General features: G+C 42.1%; 1 protein-coding gene across 7 annotated transcripts in view; it reads left to right on the top strand.

Annotated features, from left to right (window-relative positions):
- The first annotated feature begins 322 nt into the window (after positions 1-322).
- Positions 323-20,437, top strand: part of DMD (dystrophin) — a 953,416-nt gene continuing 933,301 nt past the window's right edge. For 2 of the 7 annotated variants that reach the window (XM_083612216.1, XM_083612211.1), the window contains exon 1: positions 323-1,187. In XM_083612216.1, the coding sequence (XP_083468342.1) occupies positions 1,115-1,187 (73 nt within the window). In that variant the 5' untranslated portion in view covers positions 323-1,114. The remainder of the gene's footprint in view (positions 1,188-20,437) is intronic. The other 5 variants (XM_083612219.1, XM_083612221.1, XM_083612220.1 and 2 more) reach the window with 3 other exon arrangements.

Here is a 20,437-nt window from a genome sequence, read left to right as displayed (position 1 = left end):
GCTTTCACCAAGGCTGCTTTTCTATTGATTGATATTTTCAGGTTCTTCACATTAAAATCATAGTGTTGCTGGAACATGTGGTCCCCCCCCCTCTCCTCAAGGACGTGACATCCGGTGTGAGCATCTCACTTTCCTCTGGTTGGACGTGTAGCAAATGTAACAGGACAGGAAAGATGCTGTCCTTCACCGGTCTGGATTCTCCAGGCAGGAGTCGGGTTACACAGAGACGTTTGAGCCCTTCCTCCCTGAGTATGGAAAGGGAGGGGCGGAATCCTTTCCAAAGTCTAGATAAGTCAATAAAAGCCTCTCTAAATTCGAATGGCAAATGACTAAAGCCACTGTTACTTTCATAAAGCTGAAAGTCCTAAGGCATCCTAACAATTCCTCCCACAGAAGGCGCAAAGGGGACTTAAATGCATTTGCTGTCGTGAACATTTAGTTCCATCAGGGCTGAATCCCAACTCTGGGGTGTGAATTCTGGTGAAGATCCTTGAGGGGTGACGGGGCTTCATAGACAGAAAGTAGAATGGAGCGTCAGACGGATTCTCCTTCGGTATATTTAAGCAAACGCTTTTAAGGAAGGGGGAAGGCTGCTGCTGCTGCTGCTCCTGCTAAATCATTCATGTTCCGCCTTTCTTCGCTGGGCAATTTGCTTTCTAATTGCTCCTGTTTGCATTGATCGGGCGCAGGGCGGAAGGGGACTCTCTGGGGTCTCCCAAGTTGGCTGCTGATTTATAGAGAGGCTCCATTCCTTCTCCTCCGCTTTCACCTTGCTTGGCCGGCTCTATTTTTAAGGCAAGCGCCAGCACCTGTTCCCTCGGATCCCAGGAGCGGAGGGTGACAGCTCCCCTCCTGCCAGCGCGCTCTGCCTTGCCTGCTTAGCGGGAGAGTTTCGCCTTTGCGCTCCACGCGGCGCGCCTGGGTAGGTGGCCGTCGCCAGTCTCCTCCCACCGCCGCTTGGCCAGCAGCAAACAGAAGCCGCTCCTTTTAAAACTTTGGTGCGTGCGCGCGTGTTTTCTTTGCTTGAAGGAAGTTCCAACATGCGGAGTCGGAGCTGAGGGAGCCCTGCCTTTGCGCGCCTGCCCGTTAGGATTTGCTGCTCGTTGTCTTGGCTATGGCTGAATCAGGACACCCCGAGGAAGATTCTGCAGTAGACGAGTTCAATGATATTATCAAGAGTAGATCTGGTAGGATGACGTATTTGACCCTTAAGAAAATATTTTATATAAATATATATTGTTTGGTGTTTTAAAAATCCTCACTTTCCCATGGTTTGGGGACTAGTTTATTCACACAAAGTATAAAGGCTGGCTCCAAAGTTACTGTTGTGGAAGTTTGCTGTCACAGCCAGATGTTCTTCTGCCAAGTGAAGACTATGCTGTTGTCTACTGTACCAGTGTTGTGTCTGCAATAATTTGTGGCAAGCTGTATTCTCTTTATGCTCCAGTTCCGCCTCTGTGGTCAAAAGGCATTTGCACCGTTTTACACTGATTTCGTTTGAATTTACTTTATTTCATTTGGAGAGAGATAAATGGCAACAGATGTGAGCAGACAAGCTTTAGACAAGCTAAGAATGAATAGTTTGGTTGGATTTCATGGGGAGAGCAATACTTGAGTGCATCTTGAAGGCAACCGATGATATTGTGTTATAAGGAGATTGCAGGGGAATTGTTTAGCATTTTTATTTTGCCTGATTTTTTTTTAGTGTTCTGTGAAGGCTTGCATCTGCCTTGGATTATTAACAGAATATTTAAAAGTTACTAAACCTTGAGCATGGGAAACGACGACTTGTGCCACACACACCGTCCATTCCATGTCCGCCACAGTAGCCTCCAGGTTTTCATTAGCTCGAAAAGTTTGTGGTACTGTTTGTGGTGCCGCTTGTGTAACAGGGAAAAAGTCTGTACTATTGCTGTAAATGGAAGCAGCTGCAATGCTTCTCTACTGGATAAAGTTTCAGTTGCCTAGGCTGCCTCCCTGACTTTATCCCTGGAAAGGAACCAATTCACAGGCAGTGCGAGTATTTATAGTTCATTCAAAATTCACATTTTTTTAAACAGGGGGCAAAACACACGAGTACTGAGGTACTTAATTATGTCTGAAAAGTTATGCACTTGACAAATAGAACAGAAAGTAGATTAATGAGGCTGTCATGCCTCCTCTCTTAGGCATATGCCTGGATTTTATTGGGGGGAGCAGCTTCTCTCATTTCAAATCGAAAGGAATAAAGTCAACTAGCATGTAAGTATATTTAAGATCAGTGGAGCCAAGGAGATAAAAAGAAGCCTAAAGGTTGCCAGTCCCAAGCCTAATTTTAACATAATTCTGTATATGGATTAAAAGAGGCAGCACATACCTGGTGTTTCAATTAAGTCTGGTTACTCACTTATGCATGCAGTAGTAGCATGTCGTAGACTGCCTCACGCATGTTGCATATAACACACTGGATGACCTTGTTGAAATGGTGCTGGTCTTATGAAATGCTGCACAGATAGGGGCTTTTTTGTGCAGCAAGAGTCACATTAGAATCAGGTCAGTGTGTGAAACATTTCCTGGAACCCTTTCCTTCTTGTTAAATTCTGGAGTTACCAAAGCACATCTGGAATGGATTTCTAGTACCATTAACTTCCCCACTAAAAAAAGCTTCAGGTCCCCCTCTCCACCCGACATTACACTACTGAATTCTGCTTTCCTGCTTATATGTCTGATGTGTGTTTACAGTAAAAAATTAGAAGCTGTCTTGAATGCAAACCATTTACAGTGAAACTATCAAACATCTTTCTTTTTCTGTAGAGTCTATTGGTGATTCCGTCCCAAACCTGGGTTGTTTGCAATCTATCTGGGAAACTGGGAATGCCACCCACCAGTGATGGCTCCATTACTTTTACTGATGTTTCATTGGGGTGAAACATCAAGAGCCCCTGATATTTCCAAAGGTTGTTGGTTTGCAGCTCAAACACCAGATTTGTTCTTTAAGTGGTAAACAAGTTAGAAACTGAAATATTTCAATATCCTAAATAAACGAGCTCTGAGACTTACCATTAGAGAATGACGAGGCTGTGGGATAGTTGATATATTATCATGGGACTCTAGGGTTAGGATCTCCCATCCCATCACTTTTTTTGCAAAGTCTTTTAAAGCTCCCAACAGGTTGAGAAAAGCCAACATTCATGAAATTGCAGTCCTGTGCACGTTTAGGCGTAACTGAACACAATGAGAGGTGGGGTATGTGCACATTACTGCTCATTCCACATCTAGCGTATTCCCATTGCTAGTTTCTGAAGCCGCATACACGCAGTGTTAGCCACAGTCCATATTGATCCATTCATTTTTAAAATAAATAATGCTGCCTAGTGCTTCCCCCCCAAACCAACATCCACTACAAACAGAAAAACTAAACCATTTCCCCTTCATACTTAAGTCAGGTGTGTACATTTAACATAGCCATCACACATGTGCAGGTGGCAGCTACGTGAATTGGAATTTGAGGGGGCGTGGGTGGCGCTATGGGTTAAGCCACAGAGCCAAGGACTTGCCGATCAGAAGGTCAGTGGTTTGAATCCCCGCGACGGGGTGAGCTCCCGTTGCTCGGTCCCTGCTCCTGCCAACCTAGCCGTTTGAAAGCACGTCAGAGTGCAAGTAGATAAATAGGTACCGCTCCGGCGGGAAGGTAAACGGCGTTTCCGTGCGCTGCTCTGGTTCTCCAGAAGCGGCTTTGTCATGCTGGCCACATGACCCAGAAGCTGTACGCTGGCTCCCTCGGCCAATAAAGCGAGATGAGCGCCGCAACCCCAGAGTCGGCCACAACTGGACCTAACGGTCAGGTTTAGGTTTACCTTTACCTTTAGGGAGCTTGCAGGGAAACCTAAAAGGTCATGTGTAGAGGGTGAAGAATCCCCACGCCCTCTTTTATGTGTACAACACCATGCAAAATAAGGCTCGAAATGGCCACTGATGTATGCATGCCCTTAATTACATAATAATCATTCATAAGATTGGGGTTTGCACCATTTGTAAAAAATATTGTGGCCACTGATAATCATGTGTAGAGTATCTAATGAATGGATATGTTTTGAATGGGCAACGAATGATCAATTAAGAATATGCATGTTTTGGGCAAAAGCAGCAGACAATCTGCTACTGCTGAGTCTCCAATACTGGAGGCTTTAAAAGTACCGTATGTGTCATGCTGTAAGTTTTAAATCTGGTAAGTCTTGCATTGGTGTCGGAGCAAGGTTCCAATAAAACTCTCAGCTTTTGCAAACTTTGCTGTTTTGTAATCTGAGCTTCTTAAGTGTATTTCCTTTCTCTTCATCCCTGCTCAGGCTTCGCAACTAGGCTATCTCTTACTGTGAAGAGTGAAAGAGGTCCTAAATCATGGGAGAGGAGTGATGTCTTTTTAAAGTCTCAGAGAGCAGAACTTTTGCTACCAGAAGCTGTGTCACTGCAGGTTGGAAAAGCTGGACAAAGAGAGTGCCATTGATTTCTTTTCCAGCATAGTTCTCTGATCAAGATTGTATTACCTTCTGAGGCAGCCTCTGAGAATATCTGATTTTTAAGGACTAACACATATTGCTGTGGCTACCAAGTGGAAAGGATTACAAAGAAATTCTTTGAAAAGTTGTAGTACTAAGCAGGGATTTTGGCCATTTGACAGAATGTTAGTTTACTACATCCTGGGAATGTTTTGATTGAAAGCACTTCATGGGGGAGGGGGAGGCGGGTTTGAGTGTGAGAGAGCAGCAGATGGTTTGAAGGACCATTTTCAGGGATTTGTTTTGGAGAAAATGTGCTGTTCAATGAGTGACTCATGTTCTCTGCTTTAACATTGCCTGTGGTTAGTTCCACCCTCTTTATTCCCACTTAATAGGAATGTGACACCAGACAGAAGCTGATGTGCAGGAATAGCAGCTGTGGGACAGCTTTATCCTGTGCATGTTTATTTGGAAGCAAATTTCATTGACTTCGCTGCAGAATGCTCTCCCAAAGTATCTATAAGATTGCAACCTAACAGTTGGTTCACTTTTGTCTTTTGGATACTGAGGTAGTTCCTATGTCACAATGAACCCAGGGGTGTGGAACCTGAGACTCTCCAGATGTTAGATTCCACTGAAAGGAGTTTAGTCCACAGCAGAGTGTCACACAGGTTCCCACCCCTGTGATAATCCATGGTTTATCTGGAAGAACCATGATAAATCACAGTTTATCAAGCCTCAGAGAGCCTTGAGTGTGCACACTCAGCTTCCCAGTTCCTATTCACGACCCCAAGGATGAAATCATAACTCTGGCTCCATTAACAACAATGAAGCATTATGTCTGAACCCTAAACTGTGGTCAATCTAAACAGTTTTTTAAAAAAGCAATAATAACCCAGCTTCACGGCCCATCTTATTGTTTATCCCTGGCTCCAGTAACACTACTGCCAATACAGATCCTTGGGTACTTCACTGCTTTTCTCCTGACCGTGTGAGAATCTGCCCTAGGCTTTCCCATTCTCAAACCAATTACTAATCCAAGGATCTGTCCTCTTATCCCTTGGCAGCTACTCAGGAACCCTTTTTGGAAACCTAAGTATGTCTACAAAGTCCCTCTTATCTCATGCTTTTTGGCTCTCAGAAAAGAATTTTAAGAGTTCTCCACTGTATGCCATTCAGACTTCATGATTGTCAATTAGTCCTAAAAACATAATCTTTTGTCACCTTTATTTGATTCCCTTCTTCTTATGTGTTCCCTGAAAAAAATGCAATTCAGGTGTAAGGATCTCTCCAAAGTTCTCATTCAGCTTAGTTTTCTTTAATTTTCCTATCCTTTTACAGCTTTGTCTGTGCATTTTCAGTACTAAGCAAGTTGCTTGACATGAGTGGGACTTACTTCTGAGTATGAATGCATGGCCTTGTACTGTTGATATTTTTTTATAAACATGTTGTTCAAGTGATTTTTCCACTGAGTATGTATTTAGTAAAGTGAGGATTGATGATACCCATTTTTCCAGCATTTCCTCATTTTCTAGCTGCCCCTATCCTGCAGTTCCTGGGCTGCTGTTGGCTATCTTGAATTGTACTCTGGATTGTTGAGTCTTGGGGTCACTACAGGTGACAGTAAATAGGTGGTTTAATATTACAATGAGTAGTGTAATACACAGAAACCCTTTATAATACATATTTACAAGGAATTTCATAGGAAACAATGTAAATATAAGCCCTTTCGGGACAGCCTTTGCTGGCTGGAGCTGATGGGAGTTGTTTTTGTTTTTTGTCTGTTTTTTTAAAATGTGTATACCTCCTTTCATTGCCTCGTTGTGATAGTTGGTGTACCAGTACTAATAAACAGGTTGTGTGTGTGGTGATCTTGATGATAACACTGGTGCATCTTGGTTGACTTTTATATGACTTTGTTTCTCTGGGGTTTCCCCCCCCTGAAAGCCTTTCTCCACACTAGGGTAGATGTCAGTGGGAATGACTATTGTACTTCTGTAACTGTAGTCTAATAAAAAGAACCCAAAGCACATAAAATGTTTCTTTACACTTTTCCTTTGGGTATTGGTACAAAGCATAGCCATAATGTGAATATTTATTTTGAAGTCAAAAGAGTCTGGAAAGCAGCTTTAGATATTATGTTGCATCTGGAATAACTCAGCTGGAGGTCTTGCTAACGGGCCAAGAATAGGCATTTAACAGTTGTCTAAACAGAACTTGGCTGGCTTCGTTTGCATCACACTTTTCCCCCCTCTTTACCTTTAATACAATTGCTGCTACCCCATACTAACTACTGTTGTGTTGGAAGTAAGTTATGTTACGGTTTTTTGAGATTTACTGTCAGTTACCAGTTCGTTGCATTGCAGCCATCGTCTGCATGGACAAAAGTCTGTGGTCTGGTTTTAAGATTCAATTCTGGGCTTGCAAAACCCATAGGTTAGCAACTGGGGATGAGTGTCTCTGGACCACACACTCCCCTTCCTCATCTTCTCCCTTTCTCAGTGCTTACATCCTGCTTTAATTAAACCACAGTTAGCCATTAATTCAGAAACAAGGAATTGTAGTTTAATCTTAGTTTACTTCCCCAACTGCCTCTGAAGGTCTACCTGAGGATCATCTTGCCTTAAGGGTGGGAAGAGAGATTTAACATTCCAAAAGCTTCCCCTCCTCCTTGCAGCTTATCTTTGCTGTTTTGTTACATAGTTCTAATTAATTGCTTATGGTAAACTAGGCTGTGAGGCTACCTTGAAAAAAAGTATATAAATATTTTAAGTAAATAAACCAGGGAACGTAAACTTCAGCTTGAAGTTGGTTTCATTTCCTGGTTACTTTGCTGTTGTTGGCATCCGCTTGTCTCAGGAGACAAGGGAGGAGTGTGCAAGTTGAAGTCATACTCCTTGAAAGTTACAGTGCCTGCTGTGGCTGTAGAGACCAATATGGGAGAGACATGTTTTGTTGCAGCTGGGGCAGATGAAGGCATCCAGTTGTGCTGCTGCAGATACACCATGGTGTTTCTCCTCTCAGCAATCATTCCTCCTCTGGGTGCTGTGGATACACAGCCTGACAGTCTGTCTCCAGGCACTGCAGTCATCTGCAAGGGATTCCCACACAGCAGGGTTGATGTTGCCAGCCTTCATGTCTCATTTGCAGACATATTTGTACTGCGGAGTTGGTCTGCCAGTGGGCCTGGTGCCTGAAGCCAGCTCCCCATAGAGCATGTCCTTGGGGACCTTGCCATCTTCCCTTCTGTGGACATAACCAAGTTAGGCTAGATGTTGCTACAGAATGACATTAAACAACAGTTCCCCATGTTCAACATAGTGGCTAAGTGTGACATACTTATTAAACAATGATGTAAGCACTGTGGGATGGATGAGGGGAGGGATGAGAAGACAGTGGGGGTGAAGAGTAAGCAAACACTCCTATTGGTTGTTCCCAGTTGTTAAAATTTGGGTTAAGGAATCCCATGGTAGCGCACACTTCTGATGTAACATGCTGGTGTTTAAATGCCGTTAGAATTCAACCCCACCCCCGTACTGAAAATACTGTACTTTCATGTCCCATTTTAGGTAACCATCCCTTTGCTTACATACAGTGGCTTTTGGATTGCATCCTTAATCAGTGAGATAAGATATGGGGTGCAGAGGAGCACACATGCTTAGATTTCAGTTGCCCTTGAATGTAGAGTCAGCACATAAAACAGTTATTCTCCAGTGTTCTGAAGCCTCTAATATGTGTTTGTTTTCTTTCAGCCTGTGAATCCTCAAAGCTATGACTAGGAAATTTCCATTTGTGCACAGAAAGATGCACTTTTAAATCTTTACTGGCATAGTTTTGTTATATGATCTTTAACTTGCACTACTTGCTATGTCGGAAGTAATGGGATTCGAAAATCTTTCTTTTTTCACTACTAAAAATGCACTTTTCATCAGTCCTTACTAGGCTCATGTGTGGGCATTAGGTTGAATTCACTGCCCCAAACTACCCAGCCTAGTTGCCTGTCGATATTACAGTAAATTTATTATATTTGGCCCCATCTGCACTAAACACTTAAAGCGCTGTTACACCAATTTAAACAGTCACGGTTACAATTCCTGGAGTCCCTGGGAAGAAGTTGATTGGTTGTTAAATCATTCCAGGGATCAGAGGTCTGTGAGGGGGATCACAGAATGGAAGTGCCCACCTGCAGTAAAGCAGTATCATTCCATTTTAAACAGTTGTGGCTTCCTCACAAGAACCCCCCCAAACAGTAGTTTTTTAAAGGTGCTGAGCCCCATAGTCTGCTCCAGTTTTTGCATTTGGTCAAGCAGAGTACTGTCCTGGTTTTACACATTTTAGTGGGCACTAGACTTGAACACTGATTTACAGATATACTGTTGTCTTAGTGGGCTTTGGGAAGTGAGCACAGAAGAAAGTCCAAATATGCTATAGCTTTTTTTGGCAGCTATAGATCTCTTGCATTTATCTCAGCTTGCAGAGAAAACTGAGGTCCTAAATCATAATACACCACTGGTACCATCAACTCGTTTTTTGTCAGTTATCACATGTTGCCTTTGGATACTTGTGCCTATGCTAAGTGGATATAATTTTGGCTGTTGCATTGATTATCTTTACAACCTTATATTGCTGTAAGTCTCAAAAACTTATTGGGGGTTAACTGAAAGCGACCGGTTGAAATGCATGCCACAGAACGTCCAAGGATACCTCAGAGCAGTTCACAGTTTAATGGTAAGAATCTGTTTGCAAATAGCTGTTACTAATCTCAGACAAAAGGCAGTTGTCAAAAACAGGTGCCAGATGATGGCATATAAACCACTAATGGTCAAAAATATGAATCATGCAATGTTTCATGTATCACTGGCTTGGCATCTAATTTTTTTAGCTAGTTATCTTGACTTATTCTTGGTGGGTCTCCATGCAGTTGGCAGACCAACCTAGGCATGGCAAAGATCTGTAATAAGACCCATGAGTAAAGGCATTCAAACAAGTCGGTACAGTATGTACACCATCCTATCTTGTTGTCCAAGAACGTTAAAGCCAATATATTCAAAGCATTTGTGGCCCACTTTGAAGAGGTATTTTAATTTATATTTCTCTGAAAGCTCCACCGCCTACACTGTACTCCCTGTACTCCCAAAGGAATGCTACTGTACTCCCAAAGGAATGCTACTCCATCTGAAACCTGGATCACCTTCAAAAAGTACTTCCATGAAAAGGAGAAGGGAGCGGCTTTGGCACTGATGAATCAAGATTAGAATTCCATGAGGAAAACTTATTCAGATGTGAAGACTGTTTTCTGAAATTGGGGTGGGAATGCACTTCTTTTCTGAAAGTGCACAAGCCAAGTTTCAGAACCTAATGGATAAGCTGAAAACCAGAGGAGATTGGAATGAGGGCTTGTCTTGTCACTTTTTATAGGAAGAGGTTCCACAGCATGACAAGGCTATATTACTCCCTTAAATGTTCTTTAAATGGAAGCTGAGCACCAGAAATGCAAGACCACAAATAGAACAACTTCTTTTCCCTTATAGAGGCTCTGGACCTTTTGACAGGGAAGTTGTGTAAGAGTTAATTATTCTCAGCACACAACTATCATCTTAGGTAATCTTCAGCTGTTGAATTCCTCTAATGTAGACTTTTAACCACAAAGACTATGAAAGGATTCATTCCAGTAATGGCAAGGGACTTCAGTGACCAGATTGTTATTCTTGTTTTGCTGTAATCACCATGCAGCTAATAAAAGGTTAAATGTAGATTCTGGTAGACCTTGACACGGACTAAACACACACACTCACCCCATACATGCACATAGGGCTGAAAGGCAGGAGGAGACAGGGAATCGCATCCCTTATATAAAGATCAGGGGAGTGTATATTCAGACACCTGTTTGAGAATTTAGCTCTTTGTTTTGCAGAAGTTCCAAAAGACTGTATCCTTGTGCATTGATTTTGACTCTTACCTAGAAGTCTTTGGAGGACGTGGTCCCATAGTGGACAGACTGAACTGGAAGGACCGGTGACAACAGACCCTTGTGAATAAACTCCCAACTCCCATATGAACTGACCCAGACCTTGTGATAATTATCTGAGGCCCTTCTTCATGAGAATTCCAGAGGGTGGCAACATGAGAATGGACCTTTCCTGCTGTGGGTTCCTGTTGTTTATGTATTTATTTGATAAGTTTGCATACCACCCTTCATCCAAAGATCACAGCACGTTTCACAACATAAAAATACAAAATGAGAACACAAAATACATAATAAAACAAAAACAAACCAATACCCCCCCCCCAAAAAACATTTGTGGAATGCTCTCCCCAGGGATGTTCACCTGGTGCCTTCATTACATATCTTTAGGTGCCAGGAGAAAATATTTCTCTTTAACCAAGCCTTTGGCTGATTAAACATTCTATGGCCTTCTAAATGTGTTTGTGGGAGGGGGTTATTGGTTTTATTTTTTATGTCTTTTGTGTTCTTATTTTGTATTTCTATGTTGTGAACTGCCCTGTGATCTTCAAATGAATATTGTAGTGGTATACAAATTTAATAAATAATAATAATAACCTCCCTTACCCAGAATTGGGAGCTGTAAACAAGACCTTTTTTGTTAGCTAGCACTAAAGGTGAAAGGATTTGATGGGGTCTGCCCTCACATCACGACATTATGAAAATAGGTATGTCTTGGGAATCTGTATAAAACATGGCAAAACAAAACATAACAAAATTCTTTTTTCCCATGAATTACATTCACTCAGGAGTTTATATCTGTTTTCTTTCTTTTGAAGGCAGGACAGATCAACTAAAATAGCTTTGAGGTAAACTTGCTATTAAGAGACCAGGTAGCCTGCTGTTGAACAATCTGCATTTCCATGACCTGTCATTTTCTGTATGATGTTTCCTTGACAACATACATTGAGCGCTAAATGTTACCCGCTCTTCATACATAAATCAAATGAGAGGTTATAGTACATGTTGCTAAATAAAACTTGGAATATAATCTGACAGTGGTCAGAAGCTGCCTTTTTCTACTGAATAGCCTGCAGACTATTTGCTGAGTTCTCAGTGGCTTAAAAACTTCCATTGCACAAAATCTTGTGTCAACTCTCTAGAGATCACAAACATAAAAACAAAGCAAAATGTCAACAGTTGGAAGTAACTGGAAGGTTTTACTCCAGTATCGTATTATTGAGCAGCACCTCTTTATATGCATACCAGCACCTCTGTCCAAAGTTGCAATGAGAGCAAGAGAGAGTGCAAGTGTGGAGTTCAAAGAGTAAACTGAACTGAAATAATTCATTTTACCTGCATTGCTCCCGTCCCCTCCTAAAGTGCTTAACAAGAAAACAAATATAACTTATCCCATAGTCAGCTAGAAGAGCTATAGAAACATGAGCTATTCCATCTAGTGACACTCCCCACCATGGCGAAAGTAAGGCTTTTGTAAGAGTTGGGTTAGAAAGAACAAGGAGTGGAGGGAGCAGGCCAACTGTTGAACAGGAGTGGAAGAGTGCAAGCTGGAAGGGTAATTATGACTGAGGTCTCTTGCATTAACACAAGAAGAAGACAGTAGTCCAGACTTCCATTCTCACAGTGCCAACCAGATGCCTGTGGGAAACCCGCAGGTAGAATTCAAGCACAAGAACATTCTCCCTTCTTGTGGTTTCCAGCAACTCGTATTCACACGTGTTATTACTTTGAATTGTGGAGGCAGAGTATAGCCATCATAGTTAGTAGCCTTCAGTAGCCCTTTTCCACTGCTGAATTCCTCAAACATTTGTTGTTAGTTTACAATAGTTCCTGGCTTTGTTCCATCAAACAAGGAACAACACAATTGTCACAAAGTGTCCTGAGAAGAAAAAGTTGCCTTCCTAAATTGCCTTTTTTTTTTTGGCAGGGGGAGCTATATAGCCTTGTCCTATAACAACCAGTTTAGGAAATGTGTGAATGTTGGAGATACTTCTCACCTGCCACTCAGGAATCTTAGAGCTGGAAGGGACCCAAGGATCACCTAGTCCCAACCCCCTGCAATGCAGGAATCTCAACTAAAGCATCCATGACAGAAGGCCATCCAACCTCTGCTTAAAAACCTCCAAGGAAGGAGAGTCCACCACCTCTCATGGGAGTCTGTTCCACTGCCAAAGAGCTCTTACTGTCAGAAAGTTTTTCCAGATGTTTAGTCGGAATCGCCTTTCTTGCAACTTTAGTACCCTTGGATGCAGTTTATTAGGCCCTGGAGATTTGAATTCATTCAAAGTAGCTAGGTGTTCTTTAAAAAAACAACCTTTTAATCTGCTACCCTTCATAGGCCCCAGGGTGACCATTTGTCATACTGTATTTGAAGGACTGCCCAGTCCATTCCCCGCTTAAAGGTGGGAAAGCGGGGGCATTGAAGTTGCCCACCAACAATTAGCACTGGGACAAGTCACCTGGAGTTTCCCCACTATAGTGATATGTACTTTAATTCTATTAAATATTGTCAATTGTTTATATCTCTCTTTTTTTGGCAATGCACCCCCCTTCTATTGGCCCCACAGAAGCATGGTAGGCTCCTCATGATGGGTTTCAAATAGGCCTGAAGACCTTTAGATCCAAGGATGTCTAAAGACCTGGTTGCTTACACCTGCTTTCAATTGAATAGCAGTGTTAGTCTTCGGTTTTTATATCGGATTTCCCCCATTGCTGCTCTTTTTACTGCAGCCTTTGAACTTCATTGTGTTTATGGGATTTGTATTATGAATTTTGTATTTCATTGTGAAGTGACTTTTAATGGTAATTTCATGCTTTGAATTGCCTCAAGAGATCTGTTTCAACCTTGAAAAGTGGTATAAAATGGTGTGTGTGTGTGTGTAATATATATATATATATATATATATATATATATATATATATATATATATATGCCTTGAACCAATATGGAAATGTCAGTTTTGCAGTGCTTTTGAGTTTCCAAATAGAGCCAGTGAGAACGAATAAAAAAAACAGAGTTGGGCTAAATATTTCACCAGTGTGGCCAGGGAGAATGGCAGTTATAGTCCAACAACAAGAGGAGGACCACAGGTTAGCTACCCCTGTGGTAGAAAAATACAGAGGCGGCTCTGCCACTAGGCAAGCTGAAGCAGCTTCCTCAGTTGCCAGAAGCCCCAAAGGTTAAGAACTGTTGCTATAAAACCTGTTTTAGTCATAGGTCGTTGGTGATTGTGGGTGGGTGGGTGGGTATCTGTGCAAAGCAAGGAGGCCAATTAACAAGTAACTCCATTGCTGTATCACAACCATTATGACTTCCTTGCCAAAATTGATTGTAGCGTATATACCTCTCTAGAAACTTTGTTTTTCATATAGATCAAGAAATACAGAGTTTACTATACCAACATCTGGATGAGTCTGAGAAGACACCCAGCAGAAAAGTATCAGTTGGCATGAAGGATAGGAGCAGAACAGGGCAAGGCCAGGAAAACATGAGCTCTGTTTTGCTTTGTGCACACATCACGAAAGAGACTTCCTTTCTTTCTGGGTTCTGCAATTTGGACTGAACTGTGTCCACTGTTCAGCAGCAGAAAATACATCTATAATGCAGTTCACCATCATGTTCTCTTCCCCCCTCGCCCAGTTTCACCTGAACACATTATCTGGTCAGGAAAGGGTAATGATTTTTCTCTTCCAAAGGCACTTCTACCAGAGTTCCTTTCTGTGCCATGTTGAAATCCCCCCCCCCAAATGAATTATATGTGAAAGTCTGGTGGGTAAAATAGGGTAATTGTGTGGCTTTGGGACTGCATTTATAATTTGTAATTCATTTTATCTAAAAGCTAGCTTCCATTAGGTTGATTTCACAAGGGGCGAAAATATTATCAGGTTCTAGCACGATTAAACTTGCTCCAGGAAATTTTCCTTCTCTCCCCATCCAGCCTTGCAAGCTGGGTCCTGCACAGCTGGTCCTCTTTCCCCCCTCTTGCCACACTGCCTGGAATGGCTCTGGAGCTCAAGCCTTTCTAGGACGTGGAGGTGGAAGGAATGGTCATAGGGAGGCACATGCAAGAGTGGAAGTCCCCTCTTTCAAAGGTTTTAAAAACTCAAGTAACTTCAGCCATCTGTAGCCCTCTAGATGTTGTCCTCTGGCTCCCAGCAGCTCCATCCAGCCTGACCAACAGTGAGGGAGTTGTGGTACCACAATACTCGGAGGGTCACACCAATTCCCCATCCCTGATGTGTCTGAGAATCATTCAATGGATATGTGGGTTATAAAACTTCTAAAGAAAGAATTGACTTTTCCTGCCACTGTGGGGAAAGAAGATTTCTTTGTAAATATGATCTGCTCATTTAAATGAAAAGCACGTGTTCAAGTACTGATCTAAAGCCATTTCCCTCTGAGGAGTTTAGCTTGCATGTGGTCCTCCATTTACTATCCAGACAGCTTGGAATGGCAGGCTCAACATCTGTAGTTCTGGAGACTGGATGTGGCATTTGAGCACTCTGAATTCCAAAAAAATCTAGACGAAGGGGTTACATTGTCGGCAGTGTGCGTTTTGGCAATAGGATGGGCTGTGCAACGGGTACTCTCGCTTCCTGGGGAGTAGAATATATTTGCCTTTCCCCATGATATTTCCCACACATCCTTTTACACACACTCTAGCTCAGCTGAAACAGCAGGCAGGATGTGCCCTAGATTACATTATTGATATAAAAGTGCATTATAGGATTGAATTATGTTCCAGGAAAGAGCAGCATCTGCTTACTGAAAGTATTGGTTGCAGTGCAACTTTTAAAGTGCAGGTTTTGTGGTTTTGTACTTCAGGAATACTTAACTCTTTATTATAATTGTAACTTTTGATTCCCCCACTTCCTTAAGTAAATATTATATATCAGAGATTTCTATAGTTCATTATCAGTCATGAAATATATTGCTACTTGTCTTAATTCAGTCAGTAAGGGACATGAGATATCCCAGTTTAAAACATGTTGAAAGTGGGCACTGTTTGGTGTTCTTAGTGCCTGCTAAAGCTGCTGTAACCTAGTGATGCTGCTCAAACTGGTAATTGGTGAGTTTCGAGGTGGAATCTGATACATTTTTAAATGACCGGATGTGTTCCGAGCCTGATTGTCTCTCTGCCGAACTATAATATTCTCATAATCCAATATGATCTTGATTTATGGGTTAATTTGTAGCTTGAGTGCATGATGCGGCATGCTTAAGCATAAATCACTGCCTTCTTAGCACATGTTCAGATGGTGATTGCTATAAGCCGTTACTTGATGAAGAGATATTGGCCCATTTTCACAGTGTAACCCTTCCTCTACAGATCTACTAAGAAGCAAGACCCTTTGCGTTCAATGCAACTTACTTACAAGTAACTGTAAATAGCAAGGATCCACCACAACACTTCCTGTGCTGTTGCTTCCTCCTCCTGTGCAGATTGCAGGCTTAGGAACCATCCCAACAATTTTTTTTAAAAAAATGCCTGATGTAAACACATAAAAACAGCCAATTGGAGTGAATTTTAGTGGTGCATCACATTGTGATGTATGTCATAATTGTAGAATATGCAAAACATGGTCCAAGGTCCCGTTGTTAAATGTGCATGTGCAAAAATTGAATATAGTTATGGGATCTTGGGAAATGGCAAATGTTCAGCCAAAATGTTGGTAAATTATGATTCTAATGCAGCAAGTTCACCTGTCCCTAGTTGTAACATATTCTGGATATGTTTGAAACCTTTGAGAAATCTCCTGCTGGCCTTCAGAAAAGACCCCAAAATGATGCTCTCCGTGTATCACCCTTCATTTTAAACTATCTTGCTAGGAGGGAAAGTAAATAGCAATTACTTTTGTATGCTCCTAGAGCTTTCTGCATTGAATGTAGCTGGCTTCATTTTATTATGTATACTTTTCTGAAGTTGTGAGCAACTTTGAATATGATATACCATGGAAAATCAGTATTTAATGAACCAAAGATGGGGGGGGGGGTGAGGGCATTCCATAACTGGGGTGGCACCACTGTAAATTGCACATGGAAATCACCACACTGCATTCCCACCCTTAAATAGCTGTGTGAACTGAGCCCATGAGGATTTGCTCAGCATGATAGAAGACAATATGCTCTGGCAGAATGTCATTCAAGTAAATGGAACATCTCTAGTGTCTATGGCTTAGGCTCAGTTTAAGAGTGATACAGGCAGGCAAGTAGAGATTATGGTGCATGTGCATGGCATTGTATTTAAATCAGGCTCTCGGCTACTCTGCGTGTACTGAGCATGCCAGGAATCCATTCTCTGAATAATAATAATAATGCATAACGGGCTAGTGTGCTTATATTGTGTGCACAGCAGCTGGTGGTCTGATTTAAAGAAAATGTCAAACAATAGTTTGTGGAAGCTCTTTTAGTTTGAGGCTGCCCTGACAGAGGGTGGCAGGTGATGGCTTTTGAATGCTCCTGGTCTTCCCAAGTTCTGAAAGCAGCGGTCTCTGCCACCTCCAGGGGCACACACCAAAGAAGGGTCTGGCCTAAATATTTTTATTTGTTAAAATATTTCTAACCTATCCTGTATCAGTTGATCTCATGGCAGAATGCATTTCATATAAAATAGCAATTCAGCATATATAGTGCACAACAAAGCCATAATAGGTCAGCCACAAACCATAAAACTACAGAGCAGATCACAGCACTGAGCTGCAAACCAAATACCTGAGGAAACAATCAGGTATTGCTGGAATGAAGCTATACAGTGGTACCTCGGGTTACATACGCTTCAGGTTACAGACTCCGCTAACCCAGAAATAGTACCTCGGGTTAAGAACTTTCCTTCAGGATGAGAACAGAAATCGTGCTCTGGTGGCGCGGCGGCAGCAGGAAGACCCATTAGCTAAAGTGGTGCTTCAAGTTAAGAACAGTTTCAGATTAAGAACGGACCTCCAGAATGAATTAAGAGTACTTAACCCGAGGTACCACTGTAGTTGGATCCAGCTAGGCCTCAGAGAGGAAGACAATCTGCAACTGGGGTGCCAGAGCAGAGAAGGCCCTCTTCTGTGTTCCCAAATTGAGGATATGGAGGAAAGCCTCCCTGCCAGATCTTAAGGCTTGGGCATGACGATAGTGGGAGAGGTATCTAGTAAACAGATACCTCAAGTATCTAGGCCCAAGCTGTTTGGAGCTTTTATAAACCATTATACGGGTAGTGCTGTGGTCTAAACCACTGACCCTAGGGCCTGCCGATCAGAAGGTCAGCGGTTTGAATCCCTGTGACGGGGTGAGCTCCTGTTTCTCAGTCCCAGCTCCTGCCAACCTAGCAGTTCAAAAGCATACCAAAAAGTGCAAGTAGATTAATAGGTACTGCTCTGGTGGGAAGGTAAACGGCACTTCCATGCGCTGCTCTGGTTTCACCAGAAGTGGCTTAGTCATGCTGGCCACATGACCCGGAAAAACTGTCTGCGGACAAACGTCTGCTCCCTCGGCCAGTAAAGCGAGATGAGCGCTGCAACCCCAGAGTCATTCATGACTGGGCTTACCTGTCAGGGGTCCTTTACCTTTACCTTTTTTACTAATACCTTGAAATCAGACTAGAAGTTACATGGTAGCCATTGCAGTTCCTTTAGAACTGATATTATATTGCTCCTTTAGGTTGTTCCACTAAGTAGCCTTACTGCCATGTTCCGCATTAACTGAAGCTTCCACATCCTCACCAAGAGCAGCCCCACATTGGGTGTGTTACAGTAAGCCAATCAAGAGCTCACCAAAACATGGACCACTGTGGCAAGGTTATCCCTGTTGAAGAATTGTCATAGCTGATAGGCCTGCCAAAGCTTTGCAGGAGCCACCAAGGCCACTTGAGCCTCCAGTGACAACACTGGATCTAAGAATACACCCACATTCTCCTTTAGAAGAAGTGTGGCCCAAAACAGCATCTCGGTACAGTCTGTTTATTGGCCCTCATCCATCCCTCATCCAGCTATGCTGCTGCTACAACCTAGCAAGAGGGGGCAGCTAGTGTGTCAAATATCCGGGCATCAGTAGTAAACCCTTCTGGAGTGACTACAGTGGTACCTCGGGTTACATACGCTTCAGGTTACATACGCTTCAGGTTACAGACTCCGCTAACCCAGAAATAGTGCTTCAGGTTAAGAACTTTGGTTCAGGTTGAGAACAGAAATCGTGCTCCAGCGGTGCGGCAGCAGCAGGAGGCTCCATTAGCTAAAGTGGTGTTTCAGGTTAAGAACAGTTTCAGGTTAAGTATGGACCTCCAGAACAAATTAAGTACTTAACCTGAGGTACCACTGTAATGGCTTTCCAATTGATGTTGATCTCAAGTGTGTGCAGAGATGCATGGATAAGTTCTCCTGGGCTGCCCATGCCACATTCAAATCTGACATCAAATTGCATCTTTAGGTCCTGTAGATTCCTACAAGAAAAAGAAACAAAAAGCTGGCTCTCACAGCATGGTCTCCATCTCTAAGTTTGTACACTACACAAAGAAGGAAAAGGCTTCCAGCTAGTCCTGCTGTTGCACTGCAGAATAATTACTAAGCTGAAATTCAGCACAATAATATTAGGCTCCCTTTGCTGTGTGCCTCGCATTTATGGAAAATCCCTGTGTAGTGTACATGTATAATGCACGTGCGTGCACTGGATTCAAAAGAAGCCTGCATTGCACATTGATGAAATGATTTAACTGCTTAACCTGATGATTTAACTGCTTCCCTTTGGGACATGGAGTGTCAAATCATGAAACCCAGAGATCTAACAAGCGTCCTTTATTTGGCTCTCTTCTTATGAGTGACTTAGTGTACCCAAGTGTTCATGCCACTGACTATTTAGGAACTTGGGGGTGGGGGGTTGTTTGTGTTTTTCTGTGTGCATGAATCCTAAAATTGATTTCAAAAATATCACCATTCTATGCAGTCTTGAAGGATAGCAAGAGGAAATAATTCATTTTGTAAGGGTTTATACACTGTTACAAAATAGAACTGTGGGATGTCCTGTACACTTTGTATTTCTCAGAAAAGTTTTTTTGTAGTAGAGCAAAATTACTCCCCCCCCCCATATAATGTTAATAGTCAGCTGTTGTTTATCCACAGTCTTATGATTGCCTGGCATTAAATAGGATCAGATGATTCTCTGCAACAGAGGATTTAGTTTATTTTGTCCATTTGGTTATCTGAATATAAATGGATATTTAGTACATGAATTCATATTTATGCTGTATTCCTCATGTACTCAATAATCTTTAGAGATAGCAAGGTTTATTTTTGTTGTTTAACGAAGGTTTATTTTTGTTTAAAGTCTGCAATAACTCTGTATATAAAAGTGCACATACCAACAAAGTTGAGAGATGCCTTCATCAGGAAACCTACGTTTTGTGTACCTTTGAGATTTGAGGAGGGGGAATGTGAATCCCTGTGACCCACGTGTGTGGGGTAAATAATAAAAAGAATCGGCTGGGTACCTGGATTCAAAATGTGGAACTAAACTCTCCAACAAGAGAGAGCCCTCAGTAGCAGAGTTTAAACTCACAAAAGTAAAGCAGCAGTATAGTGTTAGGTTTGGGGAACATTAATGGTATATATACTGGGTTTGTTGGCTTCCCTTAAAACTGGTTCATATGTGAGTTTGGAAATCATGTCTCATTAGGTGAATCCCACCCTTGAATGAATCAATTTATTTCGGTCACTGACCAGAGTGGAATCCCACCCTTAGTTTTTTTTGGTGGGGAAAGGGACAAAAGTTGCATTTCAAAACAACACAGAGAAATCATTGAAAGTGGAATTGGCTGAGACTATTATTTTGCTGATTTAGTAAGACAATAGAAGAGATGGCCCAGCATAGCATTATACACACTGTGGTTTTAATAACTCTCTCTGGAAAACATTAGAAAAATAAAGAAACAAATCTATAGATCTGGAAAGTTTTCTGGTAACTATTTTCACAACCAGTTTAAATATTTAATGCTGGCTTAAAAGCTTTCTTACTTCAAAG

This window comes from Podarcis filfolensis (genome assembly GCF_964270895.1).
Source record: "Podarcis filfolensis genome assembly, chromosome: 4".
In the NCBI taxonomy this organism is placed as follows: Eukaryota; Metazoa; Chordata; class Lepidosauria; order Squamata; family Lacertidae; genus Podarcis; species Podarcis filfolensis.
The sequence above is the reverse complement of the archived record's forward strand: the minus strand, read 5'-3'. Positions and strand labels throughout refer to the sequence as shown.